At 38.8% G+C, this 11,802-nt stretch overlaps 1 protein-coding gene and 1 non-coding gene across 2 annotated transcripts; both read right to left on the bottom strand.

Annotated features, from left to right (window-relative positions):
- Positions 1-678: 678 nt before the first annotated feature.
- Positions 679-11,598, bottom strand: EIF4G2 (eukaryotic translation initiation factor 4 gamma 2). The gene is made up of 22 exons (XM_090267277.1): positions 11,568-11,598; positions 10,612-10,738; positions 10,247-10,312; positions 9,620-9,760; positions 8,731-8,833; positions 7,947-8,078; positions 7,791-7,857; positions 7,178-7,329; positions 6,688-6,798; positions 6,419-6,502; positions 6,230-6,328; positions 5,877-6,018; positions 5,623-5,783; positions 5,152-5,265; positions 4,432-4,557; positions 4,187-4,291; positions 3,880-4,095; positions 3,536-3,794; positions 3,021-3,225; positions 2,697-2,908; positions 2,490-2,611; positions 679-1,507 (listed from the first exon to the last, which is right to left on the bottom strand). The coding sequence occupies exons 1-22, from the start codon at positions 11,596-11,598 to the stop codon at positions 1,442-1,444; spliced, it is 2,841 nt and encodes a 946-aa protein (XP_090123403.1). The 3' UTR covers positions 679-1,441.
- Positions 4,960-5,098, bottom strand: LOC150018172 (small nucleolar RNA SNORD97). Its single transcript, XR_016509577.1, has one exon. It is a non-coding gene; the product is annotated as a small nucleolar RNA SNORD97 (small nucleolar RNA).
- Positions 11,599-11,802: the final 204 nt, after the last annotated feature.

The following is an 11,802-nucleotide window of genomic DNA, read 5'->3' as shown; positions in this document are numbered from 1 at the left end:
AAGGTTGGGCAGGTTAGGGATACTATTTATAGCTTATTTCCACAGCCTAACGGTCAGTTTCCTCAAGTTCTTTTCTCTCTGCTTGGCCTTAATTGTACTCAAGATAGCCACCAATCGCTATTAATCTGTTACGTTACGTTTTAGTAAAGAGGACTGCTAAAATACAGGGACAGCTAGCTTTTCTGAATCAACAGGACACAATTATTGGGAAATATTTGTGTCCCTCTTGGAGAATAAGCCAGCAAGAACTTTTCAGACATCCAAGTTCTGTCAGATACAGCAGTACAGTGAGATTTATTACTGTCTGCCTAGAGGTGCTCCCCTAAGGGGGCAGCCAGGACTCAGCAGTAGCTGGGAATGCCTGCAGGATGAAGCTGTGCTGTCTTGGCCAAGAGGGTGGTTAGCCCTCAGGTCACCATGTGTTTCAGCACCACAACAAAAAGGTAAATGTCACCAAGTTTGTTGCTATGTATTAGCCATATACGCCAAATTTATGAGACTTGTTGACCTCAGCACTGCCCTTACTTACAGGAGCTGTCTGCATATTGGTTGTTTCCAGTAACCCAACTGACTCATGATGGAAACATCATGGAAAGGGAATAGTAAGATTTTAGAAGTTCCAAGTCTTGTTTGTTCTTAGATCAGTGGATGCTAACTTAAAAGTCACACTCAGTTACATCAAGTATCACAATGTTTATTGATAGATACAAGTATATAAAATCAGGGCATGAACATGACTTGATAAATTAAGTAGACTTAATTTCAATACTATAATAAGAGGGACCAATTCAAATTCTCACCATTTGTTTCACACCCACAAAAACCACTTCAAGGGCATTAACGATCTCTCAAAACTGATCAGTTTTGTGCAAGTAAACCATGTTTCTTTTAAAAAGACGTGTGCACTTGCCCAGGCTCAAGGATATTAAAATCTAGCACATAAAGCCCATTACTAGAGGTAGAAATACAGGCAATATACTATTACGGCAACAACCATCAATTACAGTTTAAGAATTTTTCTGTAACAACCAAATGGATAATCAAATATTGCAACAACTCAAGTATTACTGAGCAAAGTGCATTTCTACAGTATTCAGTGTTGCTATTCAATTTTCTAACTTAAAACAGCCTATGATAACTGGCAGCAAAGAAGATCCTTGCAATAGACTGCCTTCTGCTTGAGAACTTATGATGTAAGTATTGCATGCTGCTAATATACTATCTAAACATTAAAGATACTCCTAAAATATTTGATGGTAGACTATGATTAAGACATTACACTACAAAAAACCTTACGCAGAAGGAAATCCTAACTGACGTGCTTCTGCTTTAAATATTGTGAAAACATTACAGCGGAATGAATTTTCGCAGTGGTTAGGTCAAATGCAGTTACATCATATCAACAGTATGTTTTGCACAATTTAAGGCTTTGGCTGGTTCTTTAGTCAGCTTCTTCCTCTGATTCTTCTTCTTCAGCAGTCTCTAGCCAGGTTAGCCACTGATTCACCTGTAAATTAGTTTGTAATTAAAAAAAATAAAATAAAATAAAGTAGTACTTACAGAGAAAACCTCAAAGCAGAAGCTTTGATTCAGGACCCAAGCTAGCAACCCACACAACTTTTATGCCTTTTATAATTGCAAATAGCCTCCAGGACACACCACAAATATATTATTTGTATATTAGTTTTAAAATTACTTTTTAAAGTGTTCATTATTTAGATTTGGGATAACATATAAGCTGTTTATGTAAATTAGCTCAGATGCCATTCTTTGACACTATTCCAATTATTATTTCAGAATCATTTTAGTATCACAGTGGCTCTTTCCAAACCTAGATATGTTAAAGCAGTACTGTGGAGGAGCGAGGGGAAGAACATTAAGATTCCAGAGTAATTTCCAGCTCTATCCCAAAATTATGCGATCAATTCTCTAAGAAGAGAGCCAAGTATAAATGTTGCACACGTGACTGAAACTAGTTTGTGAAGAAGTAAAACACAAGAAATTATAGTTCAGTGTTTCTCAAAGCCTGGGTCCCTAGAAAACTAGTATAAAAATCACCTGGTTCACGCACCAGACCTATTAAATCAGAAATATCTGGGATTAGGACTGAAACCTGCTTTGTCATTTTAGAATCCCCTAGGGCTAGAATTCCACTTCGTATGATTGAAAATCAAAGCTACGAGAAATCTAGAAGTAACCTCCTCTTGACTGGCATTAAAGAGAGAGAAAAAAAAAAAAAAAGATTAAACCCAATCTTACTTTACAAAACTATTAGCCACCTCTAATCTAACATCTTAAACACGTAACTAGCCCTAGGACTAAAGCCTTTCACTTCATAGTTTTACTCCATTTTGTTGCTAACTGCCTGCTTTACCATGTACAAAGCACTGTAACTATTTCGCTTGTATTTCAGTTTTAAAAGCTCATCATTAACATAATACCAAGTAAATTGAAAAAAGCAGACGAAATTTCTTTAGCAAAATACTTACCTGGAACAAAGCCTTGCCTTTCCCCGGAAACTCTTGGGTTATATCTTCTTTCCAAGCCAAGAAAGCTTCTTCTTCAATAATTTCCATGTCATAGAAGTGAACAAAAAAGCGGAGTAACATGCCTAAGAACAAAACGTAGTCTCATTATTTAGTGTGCTGTTTAGAAATCACCCACCCTTGCCGTGCTTCCTGGCGCAGACACCTCACCTTTCGGGAAGTTGCTGTTGTAGCAGTGCACCTGAAGAGCGTATAGGGCACTGACTTGTAGATCAACATGATCGTGAAGGAATTTCTGCATTACTGGCTTGAAAGAAAGAAGCAGTTGTTTTTCCTGCTCTAACTGTTCTTTGGAAGGAGCAGAGGAAGAATCTGTTTCATCACTGGGTGGGTTTACTTCACTAGAAATATACTGTAAGAAGCTAGAAAGAGAGATCTCATTAGAACCCCAAAGCCAATTTTCTACCTTAAGAAACAGACGATTCTTAATCCTTTGCCCTATAGACTTTTCGTAAAAGACCAACTTGATCTTACCTAGTCATCAGGATGTTCACAAATCCTTTATCTACGTGAAGTTTGGGAGAGATGTTGTCTTTAATCCACTTATATATTGTCTGAGGGGATGGATCCAACTTTATTTGCTTTAACAGTTCCTTCTCCAATTTGAGGAGTGGGAATAAGAAACTAAGTCCCTTTCCTTCCAAAATCTCCAACATGCGATCCTTATTTTGATCAATTTCTGAAGAGACAAAGCCAGTTGCATCATCAGGTAATGATTCCCCAAATGTACACGATTCATGAAAATGAAAAAGAACAAAGAACTAGAACTCACCCAGCAAAGGAAACTCTTGACATTTAAAGTGAATTAACTTAAATTAGAAATTCCAACTTTTTATAAAAGTGAAATCTACTTGTGATAGGTAATGCCTATCATTATCTGGACAAGACAATCACACTGTCTGACCTATATAAATCCACTCAGGGTACCAAGGAATCTCGACTTTTTATTAAAAAAAAAAAAAAAAAAAAAATTCTGAGCATTCTCTTACCTGGGAGCATTTTCTGCATATTGACCTTGCTTTGTTGGAAAAGTTCTGTTAACCATTCTCGGTCTTGTAATTTAGCTAGTTGCTGAAGACAAAGTAAGAAGAGAGGAAAATGGGTGCCACTTTCCAGTGGTTGAGCTAGTTCTGAAATGCTCACCAGCTCTGAAATGATGGCACGAGCTGCAAACTGTGCTAAATATGATTTCACCAAGGGGATGTCAACCTCCAGTTTGGGGCACTGGTCCAATACATTCAGGAACGCCTTAAAAGGAGTACATACACAGTCAGTTTATCAGTCGCCAAGTTTGAATGGAAAGAGTTCTCATAGAATCAGGAAAGTGTTCTACCTGCATGAAGTTGTCACTTGTAGCTATCCCTTCCTGTTTGAGTAAACTGATCAAAGAACTTGCTTTTTCTTTATCTTCATCACTTCTGTCCAGTGACAGAATGATTACTTTGCTTAACATCTCAGGAAGAAAGTGTTTAGGAGCCCTCATTTCTCTTACACCGTTGACAGCTTCATTCGCATTTCCACTATTCAGATATTCAGTCACAACAGTTTCCTGAGAAGAACACAATCCCAATGTCTTCAGTACTTTTTAAAAAACTCAAACATACTTCATGAATTAGACTATGGCATTATTTGAAACTTACAGTTAGTTTAAGTAGTTCTTCCTTTGAGGGTGGTGGTTTTTTACTGGTCTTGGCAGGCTTTTCCTGAATAAGTGGTGGATTAGTTTTGAGACCAAGCTGAGGTGTCTAAAAAACAGCAACATAGGTATGAAAGTTCAATAACAATTAAAAAAAAAACAACTTGTGAATTTAGAAGAAACATATTACAAAAATCTTTAGACATCTTCTACTGAAGGAGAGGAAGTTGTCATACTGTGCTTTAGTACCTGTCCCAGAGGCGGTGTCTGAGTGCGTGGTGGTTGTGCACTAGGAGGAATCATAGTTATCTGGGGCTGAAGCTTTGGCACTTGATTTTTATTCATTAGGAACGACTGAGCAGGCCTCAGACTAATCTAGAATTGAAAACAAATTAAAAGATATCAAAGTTAACAAATGCAGTTGGATACGATACTAAATGCAACATTTCCAAATCCTAAAATTAATTCGGTCTATACCAATGTGATAATCTAGGACAGGAATATAAGTTTAATAACCAACAAAGTATTCCATGTTAACAGGTTTAATTTCTGGCAAGAAAACTAAAGATCTGATGCACACAAGAGTAAGACACTGTTAAATCTTGTATTTGTATCAGAATTCTCCTAGGATTAGCATCACATAAATAAGCAGAAAATTTAATTAGGAGTTTTGAAAAATCTTGCTTTATTCTTAGTTAAGTCATTCTATTTAGAGGGAAATCACAATCAAGATCTTGCCATTTTCCTTGCTCTCACTAAAAACTTTATTTAAGAGGCTTGCCCTCATATCTCATAATCTTCGCTCACAGGACGCTGGATATCCAAAGAAAGAAAAAGAAGAAAAGAAAAGAGAGAAAGAAGGTAAAGAACTCCAGCATAAGTCCTCTTAACGCATCTTTTTATAATCATCGGGCAATAGATTTCTAAATTGACAAACTGTGGTATATTAAGTAACATAGGCAAATGTACCTCATCTGCATTAAGCTGTCCTTTCTTAGAAAACCGAGGTGGCATATCCTTCGACTGTCCTTGCAGCTGGGATAAGAGTCCCTGACTCTGGTTATGGTAGAGCTGGCTTAGCCCCTATTTCAGAAAGGGAGAGAGAGTCTAGATAAAAAGGGGTCCATAAATTATGGTAATAAAGTACCAAAGAGATGAGCCAAGCCATAAGAAAAGCTTAACTGAATTTGCCCAGAGAAAGTAAAAGATGAAATGGAAGAAAAAAAATCTAACCTAACTGTCAAATAAAGCAATGTGATTTTACTAATAGTTTACTAATTTTAAGGATAAAAGCATTTCACCCAGTTTAAAATAAGTGCCACAGATAAATTTGAAAACATACATGACCCTATAGTATTTGCATTTTTTAAAAAGCAAAACTAAATCACATGTTACAGGATTTGATACTTGTTACTGGGACATTCTTAAGTGTTTTCTTACCTGGCTTTTCATAAACTTGCCTCCCATCTCTCCAAACTGTGACTGAGTGGGAGGCATGATGTGCCCCCCATGGCCGTTGAAGAGCTGATTTGAGCGATGGCGCCCCATGGTGGGGGAAAATCGATCCTGGATAACTCCTGGACCAGTACCAATTCCGCTCCCTTAAAATACATACATGGACAACTTTTTACAACTATGCTACTATGCTAAACTGTTTTTTTTAATTCGACCAAACCAGTTTTGTTCCAAATCACCTGGCATTTGTCCAAACATATCAGCAAGTCCTCCAAGTGGGTCCCTATCCATTTTCATCCTGGGTGGCATGAAAGGTCCCTCCAGAAAGAAGTCACTTCTCATCCCTTGAGCCATAGGAGCTGGAATGAACACTCCTAGATCCTTTAGGAACAAAGCGAATAAAAATACTTTTAGATATTATTTTATGCAAAACTAAAATTTTTATATTTGGGGGGGTGAACCAGAGGAACTTGTAGACTATCAGATTGCTATTTATATAATTTCTGAGCTCCACAAGGTAAGATAAGCCTCAAACAAGTTTTAAGAGGATCTTTTGACCATTATAAAAGTGTACTCGATAAAAGATTCTTACTTTTACTGCATCTTGACGGATTTGATTGATCGTCTTTGGTCCATTGTCAAGAAAAGCCTTGCGAGGAACCCAGTGGTGTTCTCGCAACTCTACGGTATCCTGAAATTTAAAAAGTTTTAATAAATTTCACTTTAATATTCTAAACAGAAAAAGTGACCTCACCAACATAATTAAAGAAACCAGTTTTACCTGCAGCAGGAAACGAATCCGTGCTGGCAATTCCTTACTTAACATCAAGGAGCACATTCGGGCAAAGTACTGATCCATTAAGGACTAATGAAAAAAAATAAAATAAAATAAAGTGCTATGGCAAATGTATACTATTTAAGGATTTTAAGGCTTCTAGATTACAATCAAGATAATGACTAAATATGTCAATTCCCTATATCATGAAGTCATCGAATTTGAAAAAAATTAAGACAAACTACTCACATAATTTCTGTTAATAACACACGTACCTTGGCTCGTTCATGGTCTAATCTAGGTCCCACTGTCCTCATTATCTGACAGAGGCATTCCAAATCCTCTCCCATATCTTTGAGTTGGACTCTCTTCTTCTTTTCCAAAAGCTACCAAAAGAAATACCCCATGTTGACAAAAACCTTTTGTTTAAATGTAGTACTTTCCCCTACATCTGCACTGACTCAAAGAGTTCCCACAGTATCTAACATAGTATTTTCTATTCGGTCTGTGTTGAAGAAATCCCTCCAAATTAAGCAATTTAACATAGGTAGGTAATCAGTTCTATACCCCTACCTTACTACGCTGAGTATACTTACTTCCATACTCAGAACACTGAAATAAGTTTTGCCAAACATCTAAAATACTTAATTAAGTCTCACTAACATTCTCAGGTAGCAAAAGCAATATAATTGACTCATTTTCCCAAATGAGTATGTGTACTCAATTATTATCCAAGCCTAAGCCTAAATTTCCAACCATACTTACTGTTTTGATGCACTTATGAAGGATAGATTCATGAATAAGATCAAGCTTTCCAAGTTCTCCAATGAATTTGATGTTCCCCAACATCTTGATCTTAGCAATGGCTCTCTGTTCCTCCTCCTCAGGGAGGAGGGGATTTTCACGCTTATCATAGACTGGAAAAATATGGAAGAAAAAAAGTCAACATTGAAAATAAAATTAAAAATGTACAATACTACAGTAGTCCCTCTATATCACAGTTCACTTATCGCAGCCTCACTGTATTGCGGGATTTAAAAAAATATATTTAATTATTCATTGTGGATTTTTCGTTATATCGCAGGATTTTGCGGTACTGTATACGTATGTTGTTAAAGTTACATAGGTTTAAAAGTATAGAATATGTTTAAGAACATAAGTAGTGTTTATAAAAGTGTGGAAAAGGTTAATAAGGGAGTGGGAACGTTTAGAGTGTGGGAAGGGTTTATAAAGCCTTAAAATATATGTATAAATACTAAAATAAATGTAAGGCTCCTACTTCACGGATTTTCATCTATTGCAGGGGGTGGGGGGTCTAGAACATAATACCCACAGTAAGTGAGGGAATACTGTACTTAGATTCAAATATAATTCTCACCATCAACATTTCTGGTTCGGTTTTCAAATTCATCTTGTAATTTGGAAATTAGGAGGCGTCTGAATGTCTATTAGAAATAAAAGACATTTGGCAAGTTCTTGTAATGAAGTCTTTCAAATCAACTTTAAAACAGGCAAAGCAAACACTACAACTTACTGTGCTTTGCTTCTGTCCTGGTTGACCCTCTGCTGCTGGGCCATCAAAGTTTGGTGCATCTTCTGCCAATCGCAGACATAGCTGAGCATACAGTGAACTATACTTTGGCTCTTCTAGGGCTTTGTCCACAATCTACAGGAAAGGGGATTTCTTAAACTAAATATGACAACTTCCTTTGCAATTTTATAATAATTTGCAGTCTTATTACTCTTAGATCTCAACTTTCTTACTATTCTCCTTTGTCTCATTTATAATTTGGGAATAATACCTCTTTTGTAAGGATTACAACGTAAACTAAATTAGGTAATGAGTACAAACAAAGTGCTTAGCACACAGCTTAGAAAAACACAAGTATTTAAATGTCAGCTATTGCAGCATATTAAAAAGACCAGTAATATCATATAGATCTCATACTAGTCACAACCCACCCCACTCCCCAAAGCTGAAAATATGCTGAAAATCAAAATTGTAAAGACACTGGAATGTTGTATCAACTATCATATAATTCATCCCCAAGATCAAAATGTGGTGTTTTCCGTAGAATGAAAAACAGAATGCAAGCAGCCTGCTTATGACAAACCTATTAAATCCCCAAAGACAAATATGAGCAATTTAAAATTCACCTCTTAAATCTGATGCCATTAAAAGTTAGTATGTCTTTATTCAGAAAAACTTGTATCTAGTTCATACCTCAGTTTTAAGCAATAAATTCAAGTGTAAGAAACCAACTTAAGTTTGTTAAATATTTTTCTCCCCCTTTCAGATAAGTCAACATTAAACTTACCAGCAGTATGACCCCTTTAAGGATGAGTTTAGACTCTACACCCACATTGAGGAGCTCAAGGCATAGCTTGTCAAACTTTTCAGGAGTAAGCTTATTTAGTATGCTGGGGAAAAAGGAATCACACTTTAAGTGTCAGCCAACACAAAGACTTATTTGAGTTGAAAAACAGCTTTTAGTCCTGGCTGGTGTGGCTCAGTGGATTGAGCGCCAGCCTGCGAAACAAAAGGTTGCTGGTTCGATTCCCAGTCAGGGCACATGCCTGGGTTGGAGGCCAGGTCCCCAGTTGGGAGTGTGCAAGAGGCAACCAATGTATTTCTTGCACATTGGTGTTTGTCTCCCTCCCACTCTCTAAAAGTAAATAAAATCTAAAAACAAACAAACAAAAAAAAAAATCCCAGCTTTAAAAGTATGTCAATTTTTTTCTTCTATCTCCCTATAACATCAAGGCACTTCTCCTTTCCCATCCAACCAAAGGGATGTTTAAATAAACCTAGCGCTGTTATTTAGATTATAGTATCTGTACCTGATTGAGGGTCCCTAACTGATAAGAAATCTCTCGCACAAGCTCAAAATCCAGAGAGCAAGAGCCTCCTTACTATTGAGGCTAGATGCAGGAGCTAGCCCTGTTCTGTGTGTTTCACTGGGTTATATTATACACCAGAACGACCAATATCAGCACAACAGGCTGAAAGCAACTCTAAGCCCCTAAATACTGGAGGTACTGTACTGCTCTTTAAGATAAACTGTCAGCACTGACATTTGTTAAAATACACACTTTGGGCATGAACATCGACTACTCAGAATATAGTATAGCTACAAAAGAAACACAGCTAACCCATTTTTTTTCCCTCCGTTAGTAAAAGGATCAAATATAGACCTATACACTTACCCTCTTACTTTCCTGAAGATTGCATCATGTCGTTCTTTTTCATTTGCGGAGTTGTTTGCTGCGGAGTTGTCATCTCGTCTAGTGCTTCGTGCAGGAATCCATTTCTGAGCGTTTTGCCCTGGGGTTTTCCCCAGGAACTCGCTAGCAAAAATTAAGACAATTTAAAACATCATACCCAGTCACACAAGTTAAATGTCATGCTGATCAGAAATCCTCCTAAATACAGAAATTTCACTTCAGAGCTTCTCAACTTCCCTTACAACCAAATCTTACAATAAGTGGTTCTCAAGCAGTAGTGTGCACCTGAATCACCCAATGGGCTTTTGTTAACAGACTACTGGGCCCACTCCCAGTTTCTGCTTTAGTGTGTCTGGGGGAGGGTGTGGTAATTTACATTTCTAATACAGACTCCCAGGTGATGCCAATGCTGCCACACTTTGGGAACCAACATTTCCTAATGTCTCGTGACCATGTTGCACGATTAACCTAAATTTAGGTTTTGTAGCAGAGACCATGTCCATTAAGTTTAGGATTCCTGATGTCTAGTGCCATAACTATATTGTTATGCATGACAAAGACTACTAATGCAAATCTGAAAAACTCGTTACTTTTACATATTTACTATACCTGTTGCCAGCAGTCTTGGGATAGTGCTGAGGTGCACCCCTACTTCCTCCTCCGCCCGAAGAAGCACTAATTAAAAGAAAACAATTTTAAAATCTATACCTCCATTATGTTCCATTCAGAGGGATAAAAGATCTCTTTATTCTACATTTTAGAAATTACACCACACATGAAGACTGGACTTGGGCCAAATTTTTCATATGGCAATTAATAGAAGACAGTGAAAATTTAAGCACTTTACTAAAAATAAACACGACACATTATAAATTAAATGTACAACACATTTATTCAGAATTTTTTGGTGTGGCTGAGTCTTCTGATTTTGTGATTGGTCTCTTAACAGTTGCCCCAAATAAATCTACACATACCTGAAACGAGAAGCACCCCCTTCTGCAATCGCACTCTCCACTTTGGCGGCTTGACAATGAAGAATCTTCAAAAGAATAATATTAATGGATGGGGTGGGGAGGGATAGAGATGGGAGAAATGAAAAACCTAGAATGAGAAAGAGTACCAAAATTAGACACTTGCTAACACACAAATCTATAAACCCACCTTCAATTACAATTTATTTCAGATCATAGCAGTGCAGTTGATCAAACTTTTACTGCACTGCAGAGCTCATAAGACTAAAGCCCCCGGTGTTCAAGGATGCAGAAAGACCCTTCATAGAAATCTCAACTGCCAAGAACGAGTCTTTGAAAAAGCTACATTCTACCGCCTTTAAAACTGAATATAGAAAATCTACCAACACAGGCACATTATGTGGGAAATGTCGTAATAGTTTAAAGTCCCAATGACAAATGAAACAGACTAGATCAGGGACAACCGAACTGCCTAGCAGTTTTCTTCACTGTCCGTATTTTTAACTCCTCCGCACAGAGGGCATCGGGCAAGACAGGCGAGAGGGACAAGGGTGTACAGTAGCTGGCACTAAACAGGCGGAAGACGAGGGCCACAACATGGCAGCAAGAACCTCCGCCCCATTTCTTCCCTTCCTGGGAACAAAAGAGCAGTGGATTCCTCCCAGCCGGGCCTGAGTTTGGGAAGTGTTTCCGACAGCGTCCCCACGCAGCCGCCGGGGCAAGCCTCGCCGAGGAGACGGCTGCCCCCGCCGGTCCAGCAGCCACCGGCTCTTTGTTCCTCAGACGGGAAGGCGGCCTCCTTCCCACCCACAGCCTCCAAAGCCCCCCCACCCCAATAAATCCCCACGGGACAGAGAGCGCCTCTCCATTCCCTTCCCAACTGACAAAAGGACATAAATCTTTGTTTTCTCTCCTGTCTCAGCAAGGGCCTGCCAGGGATGCCCTTCGCTCCCCCCTACGAAGAATGGCCGTGCCGCTCTCGGCCGGCATCAGGACTTCACACACCTCCCCACTGGGAGGCCGATCTCCAGGACTCCTGTGCCTCGGATGGCCCGCGCCAACGGCCGGGCGCTCGCGCCGGCCCGCGTCCCTCCCCGCTGCGGAGCGTGCGGCCCCGCCACGCTCTTTCCCGGTACGCACACGCCCGCGCCTTGACTCGCCCAGATCCCAGCCCCGCAGCCGCGAGGACGGCCG

The sequence above is a fragment of the Furipterus horrens genome, unplaced genomic scaffold (genome assembly GCF_987537825.1).
Source record: "Furipterus horrens unplaced genomic scaffold, mFurHor1.1.pri manual_scaffold_2, whole genome shotgun sequence".
Taxonomy (NCBI): domain Eukaryota; kingdom Metazoa; phylum Chordata; class Mammalia; order Chiroptera; family Furipteridae; genus Furipterus; species Furipterus horrens.
Note: the sequence above shows the minus strand (reverse complement) of the source record. Positions and strands in the feature narration are given on the sequence as shown.